This window comes from Diadema antillarum, unplaced genomic scaffold (assembly GCF_040938485.1).
Source record: "Diadema antillarum isolate AM-2024a unplaced genomic scaffold, OU_Dant_1.0 seq00000041_RagTag, whole genome shotgun sequence".
Taxonomy (NCBI): domain Eukaryota; kingdom Metazoa; phylum Echinodermata; class Echinoidea; order Diadematoida; family Diadematidae; genus Diadema; species Diadema antillarum.
In genome coordinates this window covers 1,066,130-1,088,142 of record NW_027271153.1, presented here as the reverse complement: position 1 = coordinate 1,088,142, position 22,013 = coordinate 1,066,130, and the positions used below count along the sequence as shown (strand labels likewise).

The following is a 22,013-nucleotide window of genomic DNA, read 5'->3' as shown; positions in this document are numbered from 1 at the left end:
CCACAATATTGAGTTAATGAATTATCTCACCATCTACCATAAGTTAAAACGAAAGTTACAACGCAGTTAAAACACCTTCCACCCTGTTTTATCTCAGAAGCATGAATTTGCACGGGGCATGACTTACAACAGAAGATAAAACAGTTTTCAGAATACCATGTAATCTAATGGGTGTTCAGGTTTGCGCCCACTGTTACGCGCGTGCGCATACCCTAAGACAATGGTATGCGCAGGCAAAGAATGCGCAAGATAAAACACAAGTTACAACAGAAGTTACAACAGAAGTTACAACAGAGATAAAACGGTGTTCAGAATACCGATTTGTTACAACAGACTTACAACAGAGATAAAACGGTCTCAGAATACCACCCTTGGTTGCCGAAAAAAAAAGTTGATAGTGCCAGAGTTTCAATGTTAAAGAACGCCCTCTCAAGCTCGTCGGACGCGCAGTAATAGCGAGGGGTGAGAGCCACAGAGTTCTGTGGTGAGAGCTCGAGAACACCAGCGCAGCGTACGTACGTGGGAGCTGAGAGATTCAGCAGATCATCGCCAGCTGTGTAGCAAGAGTACAGTGTACATTTACTGAGCTGTGTATTCACGGGCGATACTTGCCCTGCCAAGCACAGCTAGCGGCGTGTAATCGGAGTCCTGTGCAAGGGATGTGAATTGGGTGATATTGATAGGATTTTCAGGACAGGTCGTTCTGTAAGACGTGTATTCACACACTCAAAGGACTTGAATTACTTTTCAAAATTTTATCTCTGTTGAGAGCATGAGTTTGCAAAAATGAGGACGAAACTACGTTACTTGTTCCTCTTTGGATCTGCCGTCATTCTGCTGTGCTTCGTTTACCTCCATTCCGGCTTGAAACACGATCATCATCTAGCAGGTCGTGAAGATGCTGACTCGGCGATGAATCGGTAAGTTCAGGGATACACTCCAGGCTCCCCCGGCACCCATCCGTCCCTGCCTCAATCCTTCATAGTCCTGTCCCACTCGTTCTGTGTTCTGGACTTCTGGTGCTGATCTTTTTGATCTTACTAGCTTGAAACCTGCTTCCTGAGGCTCCTGCGACTGGGCTGTGTATTTAGTTAGTCCAGGGCAGTGGCAGTGGCTGTGATTATTAAAGGCCATTATTAAAACCGTTAGTTCAGTCCGGGAAACCCGCTCATGAGGACCGCCCCCGCGTACGAGGATGGTCCCTCCTCATGAGGACCTCCCCCCGCCTCATGAGGCCCCCCGGGGAACGCCTCATGAGGCCCCCCATTCACTTCTTATTCATCTCACATCTGACGTATAAATTGTCGCAACTTTGCACGGTGATTTTTTGTTACACACACATGTCACTATCCATGATGAAAAGAAGAAAAAATCCTGTCTGTTTTTTTTTTTTTAAATCGAGTTTTAATCACCCGATGCAGAGCGCCCATCAAAACACGGGCGCCAGCGCGTTCGCACAATGCAAGACTGCCGCACCTAGCGGCCTGATCCGACTAAATATATTCGATGCTTTTTTCTGCGGCTCTCACCTCTCCGCGCACGAATTAGCCTCGTGAAGTTGAAGTCTGACATCTTTTTACACAAATTCGTAACGAGAAAAATTAAATCAGTACCAGTACTAACCTGATCTTGTCCATATATTCCAAATTACTATTCCACACTGATAGAGTAGGTGGGTAGATGACATACTCCAGTTTGTTAGCAAAATAATCACTTTGTAGGTATGACGAGTTCACTTTCTTCGTCAATTCCGCCCACGATTCCGCCGCCCGCTTACCGTTTGGGCGCTTTCTCTGGAATCATCCCGCGACGCGACGTACGTCGCATCACATCACGCATCCAGCACATACCAGTCTGGTACTTAGTATGTGCTGGATGCGTGATGTGATGCGACGTACGTCGCGTCACGGGATGATTCCAGAAAAAGCGCCCAAACGGCGGAATCGTGGGCGGAATTGACGAAGAAAGTGAACTCGTCATACCTACAAAGTGATTATTTTGCTAACAAACTGGAGTATGTCATCTACCCACCTACTCTATCAGTGTGGAATAGTAATTTGGAATATATGGACAAGATCAGGTTAGTACTGATTTAATTTTTCTCGTTACGAATTTGTGTAAAAAGATGTCAGACTTCAGCTTCACGAGGCTGATTCGTGCGCGGAGAGGTGAGAGCCGCAGAAAAAAGCATCAAAAATATTTAGTCGGATCAGGCCGCTAGGTGCGGCAGTCTTGCATTGTGCGAACGCGCTGGCGCCCGTGTTTTGATGGGCGCTCTGCATCGGGTGATTAAAACTCGATTTAAAAAAAAAAAAACAGACAGGATTTTTTCTTCTTTTCATCATGGATAGTGGACATGTGTGTGTAACAAAAAATCACCGTGCAAAGTTGCGACAATTTATACGTCAGATGTGAGATGAATAAGAAGTGAATGGGGGGCCTCATGAGGCGTTCCCCGGGGGGCCTCATGAGGCGGGGGGAGGTCCTCATGAGGAGGGACCATCCTCGTACGCGGGGGCGGTCCTCATGAGCGGGTTTCCCGGACTGAGTTAGAACTCTAACATGTAGACTAACGTTAGATTAGAGTTTCTTGACCTAACCCCGGCGCTCTAATCAGTAACAGTAAATTAACCCGACTCGGTACGGGTTGGGGTCGCTGGTGCGGTTATTCTTGACCATACTCCATAGTTTTTTTTTTGTTGTTGTTGCTGTTCTTCTTCTTCTTCTTATTATTATTATTATTATTAAGTCTTCCTCCTCAGTTCTAGCTGAAGAAGATTCTTGCAAACTGTGTGTGTTCACCGTAGTTCACGTCCATTTGAGTGTTATTTTCATTGTAATAATTTAGGCCTAGCGTCAATTACGGTATGGTCGCCACTTGTGTGTAAGTTTTATGCACGTCCGGGCTGGCGAACTAATATCGGCACTGAATTAGTTCGCCGCCCATAGCCTGCCACATATTATTAGCGTGTGTGTTATACATACGCTTCAATGAAGGAGGCATTGTCGGTCACCGCATTTGAAAATCTCCCTTAATCTGCCACCTGAAATCCATTCTAAATCAGAAACATCCTCGCATTAAAAATGGTTTTATCACCTGTTACATATGGTAAAATATATTTTGATTACAATTATTTGTGTTTTTACGGAGGAAAAAGGTGAATTACGAATGTATTTTGAGAGTGATGAAAATTCGTCGCCCAACCTGATCTCCGATCGCGGCGCGCGTTTATACATGCGATGTGAATGTCTGGCGACCTTACCGCAGTGGCGACCATACCGTAACTGATGTTACAGTTTATTTACAGTTAGGCCTAAATCTACACATGTTTACAAGCACATCATAGATAGCACTGTAGCAGATCGCAGATATGTTGACTGAAAGATCATCGGTCTGTATCTGGTCGTCAGGGATATGATCCGCGAAGACTGCATCTGGCTTCACGGAATCCCCTCACGGAGGAGAGCCGATAAAGGCAAAAAATGATAAGTCTCCTTCGGACAGACGGATTTTTCTGTCTAGCAGATATGAAGAACAAAGACTAGCCTAGCCGCTTTTATCAACTGTCAGTCAATTACGAAATTTTCCCACAGATGGTGCTCTGCTACAATTTCCAAGGAGGGCCGACAGGGAATTCAAGCTCCTTACAGTTCTTTGTCATTTGATAGAACGAATGAAGATGCGATTCAGTTCTGGAGTATGGTATCTGATAGGAATGCGATTGGGTGGCTCTCTCAACTAGGTAACCTGTTTGATAGTTTAGTCCTGTGTCGAAAGATGTGCAAGAATATTTTGTACACTGTACGTTAGCCTGTCATTTTTTCTGCGCTGTTGCAGAGTGATCCAATGAAGTTTTTACAGCAGTTTGGTAACTGTCAACACTCGAGGTGCAGGTTTTTTTTTAATTATAAAAAACAATTGCTGTTTGCCAGTGGAATTTTTCACAAAGAAGTTAACTACAAAGTCACTTAAAGTTAAGATCAATATAGAATTATTGTAGATTCTGAGTCATGATTTCTTTAGGAACTAATCATCATCAAATTTATTAAGTCCTTTGTCACATATTTTGGCAAGACTTCCTATGCCCCCCTCCCCCACTCATTCCCCACCACGTGCCTATATTAGTAATACATGTGGGACTGTAAGTGTGTGCATCCATGCATTTAAGCTAACAAGGATGGCTAGTGTAAAGTGGTACCGATATGGCAAAACTAGTGGGGAACATGTATACACATAAGAAGTCTAGTCTTTCCCTTAGTTTATTTTCTATGTTTAATGGCTGCGTGAGAAAGTCTCCAAAAGATTGTCATCGCTGCACTTTATTTGGTCATGTTGTCAGCCATGCGGTGGTAGCCACAAACAGCGTGCACATGGAAGCAAATGCTGTTGCAGACGATTGAAGGTGACCTACACGCCTCGCTCGCTGAAAAACATTTTGAATGAGTGCAGCGATAGAAAAGTTTTGCAGTCAGAAATGCAAATTTTGTCACGTGGACATACATAATGTAGCATGCATGATGACTCGCTGTGGATTGTAGTTTACCAAATTTGTAAGTCCAAGCCATTACTTTCATGTGACTAAAATGTAAAATTTATAAAGGTAGAATGTACAAAATTTTTAATGTTTTGTAGAGCTCTACTTACGAGGGGTGTCTCTATGAAAGTGTTACATAGATTACCTGTCAGATGCTGTGCACAGCATGGCATCTGGTCAGGCTAGACAATTATTATGAGGATTGTACAAATGATGCATTTCAAATTTTATGTAGAAATGCACACTTTCATTTTCCTCTGTCTGTTTTCAATGAATTCCTGCATAGCACTGGATATATGCCAAAATTTAGTTTAATATTTGACAATTGAAAACAGTCCAGAGAAATTGTGGCCCAGTTCTGCCCTAGGATGCACTTGACCTCATGTACAATCCACACATGACAGATTTGTACCTGATACTAGTAAGTGGAACTGGCCTTCTTTACTCGAGCTTTCAAGTTCACAATGTACAATATATGTCTACCTCTGTATTTAGAATTCTGACTGACCATACATAGAATTGATTATTTTGAGAGTGGTGCATGGTCTACCACCGGTGTTATCATGGATTGCAATAATCATTGAGTCCCCCACAGATCTTTGTAAGACATGATAATCACTTCTTCTTTGTAAGCTTGTTGCTAAGAGTTGTTTTGTAAGCTTGTTGCTAAGAGTTGGATGTCCAAATTTTGTATACAAGGTGCTTCCCTTCTTGAGGCTTGTTGACCGTTTATGTCTAGATTAAGTGACAATTGATGTTGCTCTATAACATCTCTTTATTCCAGGTAATAACCTGTTCCTATCCTCTAGATTCTACTCTTGAGAGTATTTAATGAATGCCTCAACCTGTCCCTGTTGCTCCCTTTCCATCCAACTTGAAATATCTAGAAATGACTCCCATTTATTTGAAAAAAGAGCATCATTATATTGACATCGATATAATGACACTGGAAATTTCATGGCTTTCTTAATAACTTTCTTGTTCAGTGTTTTTCTGTAATATTTTGCTCTGAAATCTATGGGCAAGGAAATACGGATTAATCTAAAATTACAAGTACTAGAACTTAGGCCTTAGCCCCACCGTTGGTACCAGACTTTCCTTAACCCACTTTCTGTCTACACTTGGTTTTGCCAAAGTGGGCTAGCCCCACCGATAGTCCCGTACTATCTGGCCCCGCAAAATAGCAGGGTTAGCACCGCAATTGCGGTGCCAAGCAAGCGAGTGTAAACAGAACGAAAATATAATCCGGGGCTAAGCGACGGAGACGAAGTCTGACCCCCACTGACCAATCAGAATTAAGTGCTGCCGGTGTGTGCGTGTACGTGTACAGTGCACAGCATAATCATGGATATTCATGTGGTTTGGAAAGTACGGGACTAAGAAATACGAGTGTAAAAAGATCAATTTTCTCCTTAGACCCGGACAAGAGCTTAGTACGGGACTTATTGGTGAGTGTAAAAAGCTGAAAAAATTGGTACGGGACTAACGATAGTCCTGGGTCAGAAAAAGTACGGGGTTAAGAAACACAAGTGTAAAAAGGGCTTAATTGCCTTTAAGTCAAAGGCCTTTTCAGATCCTCTTCTCTTTATACAATGTATTTTAATCGCTCCTAAGTCAAATTTTCTCTTAAGTTGAAGCTTTCTTCAGTCAAAGTAGATTCAACTAAGACAGGGTTGACTACAGGTATGTTCAGCAGGTTCAAAGAAGAAGACAGAGCAACAATGAGACAATGATCCAACACCTTAAAAGGCCATTGCACATTGTATGCCAAAGTCTGCAGCGCTATTACTGTTTGACTCATGTCATGAGCTGAGGCAGAAATAACAGGTGTCATCAGCAATCATTGTCAAAATATGATTCATTATATAAACATTGTGTAGGACCCAAGGGGATAGATTACAATTTTGTGTAATGGATATTATTAAACTGCATTTATAAGACTTTTGTTCACTGTGGACAGGTGGTACAATTGGTACAGTGTACATAAATCTCATCACAATATTGAGATCAGGAATGTATCATACAAAATTTGGTGCACATACAATGTAGTGTAATCTGCTGGAAATCAGCTTTATACCATTTTTTGTTTTGCCTGCTTTATACTGCAGTTCACATGTGAATAAAAATTATGTCCACTCTGGCCTGAAATAGAGTAACAACAAACAAGCATAATTTACTATTAAATATTTGAAGTCTTATTACAATTGCATGCATGTATAACAGGCTCTAGTATTCCAAAGTTTTGCATGTTTTCACTTCAGAATTAAACTGGTCAGTCATCATACAGTGCGTACACTGTATGTAATAGGCTTATCCCCTTCTATGATTTTATGATAAAGGGCATTGTACAGTACTTTGTACTTCGAACTTCATATATTATGTACAATTATGTATATCATTGTAGAGTTGAACCAAGACCAATCATGTCACATCAAAATGACATGGGTCAAAACAAACACTAGAAACATGAGCACGAGCATACAGGCCACTTTCATACATTGTAAATCCATAGTTGCAAGTGTACTAATGCAAAATATTGTTCTTATTGATATAGAAATGTGAATTTCAGTATGTGATTACATGTGGTTGTCATACAGACTTTCATTGCATCAGCCAATGCAGTCCAACATACATCTAGAGGCTTCTAGTAGTAGTACAGAGAAACCCCTATCACCATCCAAATCCCATAACATACCGATACCCCAAAACTTCCCCTTTTCTTCTAACTTTGTAATACAGGATGCAATAAGCTGAGATACTAATTGTCAGATTTAGCCAACACAGGTCACTTGTACCAAACACTTCCTTATCATGGTAAAGTGAAAAGGAACTGGGTATTATTATGAGTGCTACAAACTGTACCAGTACCAGTACACACGTATACATGTGAGTGAATAGGGATGTGTGCAGCATATCATTTTCTTAGTACATACTAAAAATCTGTACATTTCATTGCAAAATATGTTCTTCAATTGCAAGATTGCTTTACTGTGTTTCATGAAATGTGTGAAACCAAAAAAATGAATAAATAAATATAAATATATAAATGTTGAATGATAACTTGTCTGTTCAGCTGTATGCCAACTGTTTATTTTCCCAGTATTTTGTACTGTTTTTGCCAAAAACCATGCCTACTGTACATGTTTCATGGAAAATACTTCTTTTTGCCAAATTGTACTGCTATTCGTGTCTATGGCAGGAGAGTAAAAATAGTGTCTTTCTACTAGAAATATGGCATATCATCTGTCAAAGTACTACGATGCTGTTATCAAAGTTGGCATCACTGGATAAGCCACTGAAATGTCAATTCACGCTTTCATGCTGCAGAACATGAACACATGATTCAAAGTACATGTGTACTAGTATGCTCTTGTTAGGGGCTCCATACCTTTAAAGATAATGTAAGTAAGTCTTTAATACAGTGTTAGTTATATGAAAGGTACTTTAACCTGAAACGCAAACTAAGACAAGGAAATTCAGGGAAACTTTTGAGGTACCAAAACTTAATATTATCTGTAAAAGTTTATGAAGCGAGGATGATAGGAAGTGACTAGAAGCTTGGGGGGAGGGGGTGGGACTTAAAAATAGATAAACAAAGAATAATTTCAGAGCACAGCCTTACTCTTTTCCCACCAGAGAAGACAAACTGTGTCAAGAGGTCACCCTCGCTGGATAGAAGTCCAGAGAGTGAAACTAAAGTGGGAGAGGATTTTCCTTTCCGATCTTATCTCGAGTTGCTCTAAATATCCCAGCATCGCTTTATGGTGTGGCTTTACACTACACCACAGTGTGTAAATTGAGTGCCAAGCTTAGATTCTGACCTGTACAAAGTTGTATTCTCTGAGTACATGTACTTCTTACAATTAGTGACTGTACTGTTGGTGTGGTCAGTGTACTAAAATACAGCTGTGATTCAAGATATTGATACTGTATTTTCTCTGTTATGTAATGTTTGTTGTCTGTGTTTGTTGTGTACGGTACCGTAGAGGAGGTACAGCAATTATCTCTTTCTCCTCTCACTCTCTTTCTCTTTATTTCGCATTTGTATGTTGTTGTTTTTTTCCTCAATGCTGAAATAGCATGAGTACATTTGGATAAAGAGGGAGAGATGCAAGATATACAGTTAACCTTGTCTAAGTTGAATCTGTTTGGACTGAAGAAATTGTAGCTTCGGGCAAAGGAATCTATTCTGACTGAAGAAATTGTAGCTTCGACTTGAAATTGTAGCTTCGACTTAGAGGAAATTTGACTTATGAGGGATTAAAATCAATAGAATATAAAGAGAAGAGGAATTGAAAAGACCTTCGACTTGGGCGATTATTCAACTTAGGCGTTTATTCGACTTGCGCAAGGTCAACTTGAGCAAGGTTGACTGTATACTCTGTAGAATGTAGGCTGCTCATCTGTCCGGGATGATTTTCTGATGCATAGCCTTTCCATGAAAAAGTAAGCTACTGGAGACATTCTCCCATAAGTTGTTAGATTGGTTCATGTATTTGTGTGTGTGTGTTTTTTTATTACAAAACCATCGTGGGTTGATTTGACATAAAAGAATATCTTCTTCAATGAAAAAAAGAAGAAGACGTTTTGTCAGATATCTGAGTGCTTCTCTACTTGGAATAGAACATGAATACATATGATGCCTGGCCCAATGTGCATTTTTAACGTTAATGTTCCTGCTGCAGAGGTGGGAGTGAAGTTGGGATTTGTAATGAGTACAACCATGCTTTTACCTATATGTCGTCATCATTCTTGTACTCTTATCATCATTATCATTATTATTATTGTCGATATCCACGTATCAAAATTAGCATTATAAGTACATGAGAAGTGGTGTTGAAATAATTTTCTTGAACCTTTCTAAAGCAGCATACACAGTGCGCTCAGTATGCATGAATTTGACAGTGCCAAAAAGAAAAAAAAAAATACAGCCTCCATCAAGCGTGTTAAAATGTGGATGACTTGTGTGAGTAAAGCTGGTGGTTATCAGCTTGAATTATAAACTATTTCCTCCCCCTTCATTCTGTGGCTGCTCTTCTGCCTATTACAGTATTAGTGGTAATTTAATTTTCATCCCTCTGTTCTCCCACCCCCCCCCCCCCCACCCACACTCTTTTTCTCTGCCTGCTGGCAATATAAACACCTTCTTTCCTTCAACTACTCTCTTTTTTCAAGCTGAGTTGAAGCATCTACATGAATTTGTAAAGGTTATCTGCGTCAAAATCATTTGAGGTGTGCACGCAGAATGTGCGATGATTATACATGATACTCAACTTGTGCTAGATGATTGTGTTGATTACTGTTGCACGTGCACTGAAGTGATTTACACAGTATACAGCTGTACACACACATGCAGAATTGAATTCCATGGTCAGTCCTTACCTTTGACTACAGTGCACAGTCACTTATCTACTGATTACCCGGTACATGTACTTGCATTCTGCATAGAATCTTTGGGGTTTGCATGCAACTGTATAATATTGTAAGTTTCAGTCCACAGGCATATCATATATGCCATTTGTTTGTATGTGTTATTAAAACCATCTCAAATATGATGTACGATTGCACCCATGTATGGCAACCTGAAAGTGCATTCAGGTTGTACAACGATGTTTATGCACAAGCATAGATGACTTCTGTATTGTATCATGTGATTGCATCAAATATGATATGCGGCGTAGTATGTCATGGCCTCAAGGCCTTTTGTGCGTGATTACACGTACAGTGTACATAAGATGTTGAAATATGAACATTAAATTCATTATAGATTATTAGTGGTCTTTCTTGTACAAAATCATCGTTCTGATGGAACACAAGGTGTAGCAATCATCGTGATTATTTGGGAAAAATAGCACGGGTAGGAAGATTTTGATTGCAATCCAAATCACAATTTGGGTCATGATTTTTTTTTACTTGACAGGCATTCGCATGACAAATTAGTTAGATGTGGATCGTTATCCAAAATTGACGTTTAGATCTTGATCCAACCCTCACACCCAACTGCTGTGTGAACTTTGACAGTGGCAATAATCCAGCATTTTTTCACTGCCAAGTGAAGAGGGAGTGTTTACACTGTGTGTACTACACATTGACAAAATAATGGACAAAACACCCGGGGAATTTCAGAAATCAGCACTTTGGATATATTTGTATGCACTTTCTTTGAGTTACAAGTAGATGTCGTTGCCTCGCAACTTCTCCTTAAACACTAGAATACAATGTATGAGGTAAAACTTTTTTGCAGTTGTCATTTCAACATACAGTACTAGGCATTGTTTGCCAAGAAGGGGTATTGTAGGAGCTATCAACCTCAGAAGCAAGAGTTTAGAGCACGTCAGGAGTGCTCTTTTAAAATGCACCAGTTTGTGTGCGGTATGTATGGGGAAGGCCTACTGTAGTCGGTACCTCTGCTGGCAGTACATGTAGTTTCCTCTCAGCAAAGGAGGATATTGTTGCATTTTGTTTTGTTTTTGTTTTTGCTTTGTTTTGCAAGAAAGTGGTTGGACATGCTGCAGGGAATTTGATGTCACTTCCTTACCGTGCCAGAATGATTATTTGCCCATTGTTACTAGGGCTGGCATGTGCTTTATGTTAGTGACATTGATGTTAAAGCTGCAAGAGCTTGTTTCATGACCAGTTTCAGAGGCCTTTGTTTTCAGCAAAGTAACCCCTTTTATCTTTGGGTGTTTCTTATTCATGAAGGTCATTGGAATACGGAATATAACATTTTGAAATTGTGTTTATGCATGAATAAACAATTGTATGTGGTAGAAAAGATCTTGTATTCTATCATTTTATTTTCGTTTTATTTTGATAAACCAGTATTATTTGGATTACACTTATAAAATATCACAGAAAAAAAAATGGTCTACTTATAATTCCTGCAGAACACATTTCTTCTCTTTGCTTTTGAAAATATTTGTGTCTACAATTCAGCTTCAATTCAATTACCATCCAACAAAAGGTTGAAGCAAAATACAAAGTATACATTATACAAATCCTGTATATTGTTATTAATTTTAAAGAAATTCAGGACATAATACAGTGTGGATCGTAAAGTATGATACGCCAACAGGGAGGAAAAATTGTCCACTTTGAATGACAAGAATAGAAGACAGAAGATGTATTGTAGTTAGAGCTAAAAAAGTGATTCTATACCATCTGTTATTTGTACATTGTAGTATTTGAAGGGTAGTAGAATGGACATTCACTGACTGATGTCCCTTGAAGGCTATTAAAAGAAAGGTGTTTAAACTCAATCCTTCCGTGCCATTGCTAGAACGTAGGTGTTGATGCTTGGCTTTGCTGTCTGCGTCGGTGCTGCCATCCCTATCTCCAGCCAAACAGGGCCTTTCAGCAGGGGAAATGAGTCAAGCCTGGCTGTACTAGTCAGTCATATCTTGAAATCAGACACTTTGGAGCTCTTCGTAGAATGGCTCAGTGATTTGGGATTATCTGATCAAGTGCAGCTTTTAGATTTGGTGAATGTGAAAACCCCTCAGTGTTTAAACAGGATTATTAGACTTCTCGGACTAGAAATCTCCACTGTGGCATATCAAAGATTGTAGACTTATTGTCCCCGCCGAACGAGTTCGAGCAGGGGACTATGAAACGGGCTCCGTACGTGTGTGTGTCCGTGTGTCCGTCCGTCCGTCTGTCCGTCCGTCCGTGTGTCCGTGTGTCCGTGTGTCCGTGTGTGCGTCCGTGTGTGATCAAAATCTTCAATTTGCTACTTCTCTGTCATTTATGAGCCAATTTTGATTCTGTTTGCTTTATATGATAGCACTACATGGGAGCTTTGAAACTTCTACACAGAATTTCAGTCGTGACCTTTGACCTTGACCTTTGACCTATATTGTACATTTTGCTACAAAATGCTACTCCTTCGCCATTTCTAACCCGATTTCGATTCCGTTTGCTTTATGTGATGGCACTAGGTGAGGGCTTCAAAACTTCTACACAGAATTTTGACCTTTGACTTCTTTGACCTTTGACCTTGATTTTTTGACCTATATTGTACATTTTGCTACAAAATGCTACTCCTTCGCCATTTCTAACCCGATTTCGATTCCGTTTGCTTTATGTGATGGCACTAGGTGAGGGCTTCAAAACTTCTACACAGAATTTTGACCTTTGACTTCTTTGACCTTTGACCTTGATTTTTTGACCTATATTGTACATTTTGCTACAAAATGCTACTCCTTCGCCATTTCTAACCCGATTTCGATTCCGTTTGCTTTATGTGATGGCACTAGGTGAGGGCTTCAAAACTTCTACACAGAATTTTGACCTTTGACTTCTTTGACCTTTGACCTTGATTTTTGACCTATATTGTACATTTTGCTACGAAATGCTACTCCTTCGCCATTTTTAACCCGATTTCGATTCCGTTTGCTTTATATGATGGCACTAGTTGAGGGCTTCAAAACTTCTACACAGAATTTTGACCTTTGACTTCTTTGACCTTTGACCTTGATTTTTGACCTATTTTGTGCATTTTGCTACAGAATGCTACTCCTGCGCCATTTCTAACCCGATTTCGATTCCGTTTGCTTTATGTGATAGCACTAGGTGAGGGCTTCAAAACTTCTACACAGAATTTTGACCTTTCTCTTCTTTGACCTTTGACCTTGATTTTTGACCTATATTGTACATTGGCTACAAAATGCTACTCCTTCGCCATTTCTAACCCAATTTCGATTCCATTTGCTTTATGTGATGGCACTAGGTGAGGGCTTCAAAACTTCTACACAGAATTTTGACCTTTGACTTCTTTGACCTTTGACCTTGATTTTTTACCTATATTGCACATTTTGTTACAAAATGCTACTTCCGGCGGGGACATATGTTACGCACCGCGTAATTTCTACTTTTCCTTGTTAATTACTGATGTTATAGTTAGTTAATACAGCTTTAAGATTGAAAATGCACCTGGAAATTATATCTTAAACTCAAAGTTTGTTTCAATTACTCATTAATATGAGGGGAAATATGAAATGATAGAATTGATGGGTGGGGCAGGTAGAGAATACTTTAGTTACACCACAGGGTAATCCACATGATCCCTTCTAATATGCATTGTTTCCTCAAAATATTTTTGGTGCAGTAGAGAAAATTGTCTTAACAGTTTATTTTTAATTCATGAAGTTAACTTGTTCATATGTTTGAAATGCTATTGTATGTAAGTTAATATTCAATGGGGTGGTCCTTGGAAAATAACAAATTTGACAATTTCCTTATGTAGATTTTATTGTATGAAACCAAACTAGTCAGGCTTGAAATATGTTTTTTCTTAGAAGTTTGAATTGTTTTTCTTGTGGCCTCTTTTGGCTGAAAAGATGGTAAGTTTGGGTGTTGGGAAATGGAAATACATATTCAACTTAATTTTACAGGTTTCCTATACATTGAAAGTAGAACTGATTGTCTTTTGAAAAAAGAGATAACAAAAAATTACTTTCTGTAGAAAATTTGTGCTATTTTGACTTTTAAACATTGCATACAGCTGTATAAGTAACATATTCTGTCTATAAACATGGCAGTGTTCCCTTGTGCCAATGCACTAAATCATTTGTTTCTCATTCTCAATTAATTTTGGTGTGAGTCTTCCTGAATTATTCCCTGAAAGTTTCATGTTCACACAGCATTTAGCATTACAAGCAGTTGGCATCAGATATTACGCTTAGAATCTGGCAATTGATCATGTACCAGCATACAATGTACATGTGTACATGTGGTAGACATGCAGACTTGCAAGAAAGGGGGGGGGGGGAGGAGGGCAGGTTTGAGCGGAAGAGGTTTTGTTGTTGTTTTTGTCCCTGTCTGCTGTTGTTTGATGTAGGTTCCTCTGTCATCTTCTGTGCATCAAATACCCCCAATAGGACAAGACAAGGCAAAACTAAATCAACTACAGTACCTAGCCACACACGTACTTATGTGTGTGCATGTGTGTATACATGCGTTTGTGTGTGATTGTGTGTGTCCACACAGATGTGCTGGTGTTTCTCTGACGTAAAACAACTGAAATGTCACGGTGACAATGATGTGTTGGAAATCAGGAGACCCAGACTGTCAGGAAGTTTGTGTTCTGGGTATTACCAAAATGTAGCTTGAGCAAATCACCCAAGAGAATACACTGCATCCCCCTCCCCCAATCTTGAGAATGATCCCTCCATTCCTTCCTTGTTTAGAAATTGTGTAGGATGTTTTTAATTTCAGATGTTGATTGATTTATTTTGCTTTCGTGTGGAGCAGTGTTCTCTGGATGTTTGCCAAAATACAAATATTGGTATTAATACACTTTTATAGTAATAAAAAATCTTTGTGTGTGCTACTAAATACATAGGATTGTTTTGTTGCGCCTATCTAATATTCAGCATAACACATATTTGACCCTGCATCATAAAACAAAAAAGGAAAAAAAAAATGTAACCAGAAATGGATTTTGAGTTAAAGGCAGATTCTGAAAGAGCAGTCTTTAATCTTTAAAATGATGTATTGTAACTCAATTCAAATGGACTCTCCTAACATATATTGGGAACAAAGCACACATTCTGAGAAAGTGTGTACTGAGAAAAGAGGCTTAGAAGTAAAGGGTCTCGTACAAGTAAAAATTGGAATGAGACACAAGCCCCTGATAATTCCTTTAAGCAACTGCAGCCCACAGAATGTGCCACCTAGTGATTTTGTACAGTTTTTCTACTCAGTAAAGGATGGGTAATTGCAAGAAGGATGAAACATGGATGTTTGATCTCAAGTGAATTTTAAATTTGAGCTTCTTATCCATTCTCCTCTTTCTTGTTCATCGTGTGTCTTACCATATAGATCTTTACTTTCCAGTTTAATTGTCACGATTCTACTCATACTTGATCTTTGCAGGAAACTTGCTGACAGGCAAGACGGAAGACAAGACCACATCTACCACCGAGGCGGCAATGACTTCTTTGACAATGCCAAGAAAAACAACATCCCTTGGGTTCAGGTACCAGACAGAAAACTAGATAACGGAGAAGACAATGAGGAGGAGAGTGACAAGGTGTCTTTCGATGGCAAGGCGAGAGCGAGGCAGAGAGAGAGAATGGATGACACATTGCCCCGGCCGGACACTGGCCTGCAAGATCACCCCATGCGGGAGAAACCGAAACGCAAGTCAAAGCGTAAATCGAAGACGTCCTCAAAGCGGAAGAGCCTCACTGCTCCCGAAGGTGACCCAATCGCAAGGTTTGATTGGAATCAGAATGTGCGCAAGGACGACATCCATGCTCCCCAGCGAAGTCTGTCTTCAGAGAAATGCACACCAAAGACCAACATCACTTTCTTGAAAGTCCACAAGACCGGCAGCAGCACTGTCCAGAACATCTTCCTGCGATATGGCGACCAAAACATGCTAAAATTTGTCCTGCCCACCCATGGCCACCACCTTGGGTACCCCAGCTTCTTTGAGCAGAAGCACATGCTCAAGCTTCCAGGTGGAGTTTATAATATCTTCTGTCATCACGCCAGATTCAGCAATGAAGTGCGGGAGGTGATGCCACCGAATTCAGTCTACATCAGCATCCTGCGTGATCCCGTCAAAGTCTTCGAGAGCGCCTTCACCTACTTCAAGCTGGACATGCGCATGAAGATGGCAGGCGAAAAAGATGCCATGAAGAGATTTCTTGACGACCCTAGGAAGTACTTTGACGAGTTCAGCAATGGCGTGCACGCGCGAAACGGTATGCTGTATGACTTTGGTGTTCCTCAGAAGGAATTTGACGACTTTGAATTCATCAACCGGGCAATATCCATGATTAATCAGCAGTTTGATTTGGTTATGATTGCAGAGTATTTCGAGGAATCCCTAATCCTGTTGAAAGAGCTCCTGTGCTGGGAGATGCGTGATGTTGTTGTGTTCAGGCAAAATGCCAGAAACGTGGATTCCGTGCAGAGCGTTGATTTGGACATGCGCTCCAAAATCCAGGATTGGAACTCGGGGGACATGCTTCTGTACAGTTTCTTCAATAAAACCTTGTGGGAGAAAATCGAGCGGTACGGGCACGACAGAATGAAAAAGGACAAGGTTGTCCTGGAGCGCAAGACTAAAGACATGTTTAAAAGGTGCGTTGCTACAAACACAGCATCGAGAGACCAGGGCGACTTTAAAGTGTGGCAACCACCGGGCGTGAACATCAACGCTTTTGTCTTAAAATCGGAAGCAAGGGGGAACAAACATTGCGAGATGCTGGTGAAACCTGAAATACAGTACACAATGGAGCTGAAGATTAAACAGTTCCCAGGAATCGGTCTTGCCAGTAAGGTCAGACAGATTAAGAAACCTCCAGCGCCGAGTGGGTTGGGAAGAAACTGGTGAGACACCGGGCGTGCTTGTAGTGCCAAAGTGAGTGGTGGAATGGTTAATATGTCCCCAACCTGAAATACAGATGGAGATGGCCCATTTACATATATATATATACCAGTACATACAGCCAAGCAGGTATATGACAAGAGGGATGTTGCCTACATCCTCTTCAGTGCACCCAGATGTGTTCCTTAAAAAGAAAAAGAAAAAAAAAAGTGGTTTGATGCAATTAGTATGTTTCAGTCAGGAAACATCATCATTCTTTTTGCCATTTGAGCCAGTGATTTGCCAACAACTGGCCGCGCTATCATCTAAGCGAGCCAGAAAACCACGGCTATTGTAGCAGTCTGTGAGAAAAGGTACATGTCGAAGGAAGCTAGTGCTTTTGCAATCGTGTGATACTGGAGAAGAAGGAATTTCCTGAGCAACGGGTTACCCACTTTCGCATTATTTTGCAGTGCTGAAATCAAAACCTGCATCTGATCGTGAGTAGCTTTTAACCCATAGAGGGGATACAGAGTAGGATGAGGTGAATGATGACCGGATTATTTGTAAATGTGGTCATATTACAGTGTATATTTGTGGTGTGCGTCCAACATTCTTGGCCACTTTTCCCAACCACCAATAGACTGCTTGATATGGAGTTCTTTTTGGACATTCCGAGTGGCTCTGAAGCCTCAGTGGTTGTTGCATACGTCTGTGAAGAACTATTAAACAGCAGAAGAAGGGAAAGACAAGAGTTGTGGGTACTGGTATCCATTGCCTTCATAGCTCAGCTTGACAGCAGGACATACTGATTCCTACAGAGTACGCTTATGTGTGCATCAATGATATTTACATTAAACACTTTTTATGTCTTGTAAATAATAATGTTTATTTTGCATAGAACTAGTATTTATTTTATTATACTACTTATTTTGTGTTTATGTAATGTGGACACTATAAGAGGCAGAGGAATGGTGTTTGTAACACAAGATGGCTGGAAATTACAGTCCACTTATCAGAGCATCAATTTTACAGTGTATTGTATATATTTCGCGAAAGTATATATTTCACGAAATGGGACGGGCGAGACATGTACATGAATGGTTGTATTTTGCAATTAAAGATCACAGTGATTGAATGAAATATTAGTAGCATCCCCTTACTGGAAAAAAATAAAAAGTTAATTGAATCCCACATTGGTGTCCATATATACAGGGCATTTGTGTTACAGGAGGCACCATTTTCGTGAGTCGTCGAGTGTACAAGTATCAGTCAATTTGCAAAATTTGTGAAAATATAACTGCACCTTGTGGCTCACCATGTTTTAAGGTTATTATTATCATACTATATAGTGATAAGTCTGAAAACAAACTTTGACTCACATAACTCCTGAATGCTCTTCTCAAATCATCTTAAGGTAGTTTTTGGCTCAGAGGTGATTTTTATTGAAGTTTTGCTTGATTAATTATGGATGGCACACTGGCAGGTTTTACATACTATAAAAAAAGTAAAGAGATAGAGCTTAGCTTGACTTTGTATTAACTTCTGCCATGTTGCATGCATGAAGAGCATACTCTTACATAAGAGTTTTGTGTTACATAGGCATTCACATAGGTTGTGACATCACCATACTACAAGATGTTGTTTGCAGTAAACATTTGAGGGACTGTTTCAGTTACTGAGCACTCTGTAACTCTAAAGCACATTTAGAAACGTGTTTAAAGAAATATGATTGCAGACAAGTTTTCTTATTTATGTGTGAAACCCCTCTGTGCCTAGATGTTAGCCATGCCCATTCCTTGCCTTTGTATTATTCCAACCAAAAAGCACACTGTTGCATGGTACAAAGGGGAAGCATGAGCAGCTTTGGTAATATTGAATTTTAAACTATGCTATATTGGCCCTCAATAATGGACAAAAAAGAGAGAAGTCAAGTGGCAAGGATATCCTACCAGTATACGTATGATATCAGATCCAAGGGTCTTCTTCTTCTTTTTTTTCCATGCTGTAACACACGACAGAAGCTCTTGGTGCTGTATTAAAGGTATTGGTTCAGTATATATCACAGAACAATACAGCGTGTCCCCCCCCCCCCCCCCCCTCCCTTTCCCAAACTATAAATTGCAACCTAAAAATAAGCTTCATGAGGGAGGTTTCAGTTCTGTTCTAGTTTTGCTGTCTTTTCATCGTCAGGGCAGAAACAGGTTGTATGATTCATCACGCTGGCTATTTCAGCACTACATGTACTCCCATTCTAACGAAGTCCTTTGGGACCGGCAGTTTTCTGTCCCTACAATCAGAATTTAATTTTAGCTGAACAGTATTTAAAAGTACATAAAGATAGGTATGTACATGTAGATGATAAGTTTGAGACCTGAAGAGTAACCTCATTGTAACAAGAATTTCGTTGTGACCGTGTTCTTTGGAACGGGAGTGCACTGTAACAGCTTTCAATCCAGAGTTAAATATGCTGACACACAAAGAACGTTTGTTCTTGATAGTAATACAGAACACAGTTTACCCAATAATGTGCAGTGTAGGGGAATCGTCAAGCAATGAAACAAACCAGGGGGGAAAAAAAGACAACACCTGATGTAAGATTGTATAAATGCTATTGACAAGAGTTGGGACTAGGTAAATGCCAAGGAGTCATCAGCTCAGTCAGTGCTAAAAGGTCATGTCTGAAAAGTTGTCTGGGTCACATGGATGGTTGTGATGTAATTTATGCAATCATGTCTTGCTTGTGACATTCTCTTATAAGATGCAAGTTCTTTGTGATTCTCTTCCAGGTATGTTTTGAGTAATACTCATTGTTATTCTCCAAGACACAAGAAGATAAACCCTTTCGTACAAATTTGTTTGGTAGGACAAGTCATTCAAACGGTTCTTTTTGCATACTCAATGGAAATGGAACTGTATAGATGTTTAGGGACCTCATTTTTTTCCCTTTTTTTCCCTTTTTAGCTCACCTGAGCCAAAGGCTCAAGTGAGCTATTGCGATCGCCCTTCGTCCGGCGTCCGTCGTGCGTCGTCCGTCGTCCGTCGTCCGTCGTCCGTCGTCCGTCGTGCGTCGTGCGTAAACTTTGTACATTTTCATCTTCTTCTTGAAAACCCCAAGACCGATTTTCATCAAACTTGGCAGGTAGCATCCCTAGGGGGTTAGGAACTCAATTTGTTAAAATGGGCACCATGCCCCGCCCAGGGGGCCCCCAGGGGGGCCCAAACCCCCCAAAATTAAGGAATCTGTAAAAATCTTCTTCTCTAGAACCAGAAGTGATAGAGCTAAGTTAATACTATGAGTTAGTACATTGATGACTGTAGTTTCAAGTTTGTTCATGGCAGAATCAGGGGTGCCCCCCTTGGGACCCAGGGGAGGGGGGTGGGGAAGGGTTCTAATGGGGCCTAAATTGTACATTTTCATCTTCTTCTTGAGAACCCCATGACCCATTTTCACCAAACTTGGCAGGTAGCATCCCTAGGGGGTTAGGAACTCAATTTGTTAAAATGGGCACCATGCCCCACCCAGGGGGCCCTCAGGGGGCCCAAGCCCCCCAAAATTAAGGATTCTGCAAAAATCTTCTTCTCTAGAACCAGAAGTGATAGTGCTTAGTTAATACTATGAGTTAGTACATTGATGACTGTAGTTTCAAGTTTGTTCATGGCAGAATCAGGGGTGCCCCCCTTGGGACCCAGGGGAGGGGGTGAGGAGGGGTCCTAATGGGGCCTAAATTGTACATTTTTATCGTCGTCTTGAGAACCCCATGACCCATTTTCACCAAACTTGGCAGGTAGCATCCCTAGGGGGTTAGGATCTCAATTTGTTAAAATGGGCACCATGCCTCACCCAGGGGGCCCCCAGGGGTCCCAAACCCCCCAAATGAAGGAATCTTTATAAATCTTCTCTAGAATCAGAAGTTATAGAGCTGAGATAATACTATGAGTGAGTACATTAATGACTGTAGTTTCAAGTTTGTTCATAGGAGATCCAGGGGTGCCCCTCTTGGGTAGGGGGGGGGGGGTGGTTGGAAGGGTCCAAATGGGGGCCTGAATTGTACATTTTCATCTTCTTCCTGAAAACCTCATGATGGATTTTTGTCAAACTTGGCACGTAGCATCCCTAGGGGGTCAGGATCTCAATTTATCAAAATGGGCACCATGCCCCACCCAGAGGGCCCCAGGGGGCCCCAATCCCCCCAAATTAAGGAATCTTAAAAAAATTGGGCCTTTATTGTACATTTTCATCTTCTACTTGAGAATGCCTGGTCAAATTTTGGTGGAGCTGTGAATAATTTAGATTAGTGACTGCGTGAAAGGTGAACTTGCGATACTCAGGTGAGCGCTAGACCCGCGGGTCTCTTGTTTTGATTTATCTCTCTTTTCTTTTTTTACTAGGGCAAGTGTTCTGACCAAGTTGCCAGATGGTTTCATGACATAAAAATGATTTTATTATTATTATTATTATTTTGTCTTGATCAACTTTTTGCTTTTATTTTGTTCTATATGACAGATGGTTGTTAATCAATCTTTGACTACAGATTAATTCCCCATAGTGACAGAGAGAAGAGATGAGGTAAGAGGAAAATGTTGCAGGTATAGAGAGTCACACCCATAATGATATCAATTAAATAAATAACTTTTTGTGGGAAACAAGAGAATGAGTGAAATATTTCAGGGACTGACTTTTCTTGGCATTTGTTTTGAAACATTTGGTAAACATATTCATTGTCAAAATAGCTTCTCAGCTTGCACTTTTAAAATTTTCCGAGGAGCAAATATCATTAATACAGAATTTAAACCTCGTATTGAGGAATGCTTTTTGTCTATTACAGCTTTACAGTGTATGTCACAAAGATGTATTACCTGGTACTTTTGTCCAAACCTTTGTACATATCGGTAGATAGTCTGTGGTGTGTTAAAAACCTACAGTCTGAAAAGTGCACTGTAGAATTTCAAAGCCTCCTTCATTCTTGATCATAGCTTCTCTTCTGCTTTCTAGTTAACACCCATATTAAGGTGTAAGTTACAGACCTGCAGGTCGGAATGGAGCTATGGTGTAATGTAATCTAGTCATTGACACGTTAATGATGTATAATGTTTTGTAGTCTGTTTTTGTTTGTTTTTTTCAAAATGACTTTACATTCCAATGTTCGGCAAATTCT

General features: G+C 40.3%; 1 protein-coding gene across 1 annotated transcript; it reads left to right on the top strand.

The window, feature by feature from the left end:
* Positions 1–688: 688 nt before the first annotated feature.
* LOC139725426 (galactosylceramide sulfotransferase-like) lies at positions 689–17,088 on the top strand. The gene is made up of 2 exons (XM_071636500.1): positions 689–920; positions 15,411–17,088. The coding sequence occupies exons 1-2, from the start codon at positions 787–789 to the stop codon at positions 16,879–16,881; spliced, it is 1,605 nt and encodes a 534-aa protein (XP_071492601.1). The 5' UTR covers positions 689–786; the 3' UTR covers positions 16,882–17,088.
* Positions 17,089–22,013: the final 4,925 nt, after the last annotated feature.

What these genes read in the sequence shown, in the direction of transcription:
- LOC139725426 (XM_071636500.1), top strand. Translation starts at nt 787, where the DNA reads ATGAGGACGAAACTACGTTACTTGTTCCTCTTTGGATCTGCCGTCATT. An exon ending in GCTGACTCGGCGATGAATCG is followed by an intron (nt 921 to 15,410) that starts GTAAGTTCAGGG and finishes TGATCTTTGCAG; the next exon opens with GAAACTTGCTGACAGGCAAG.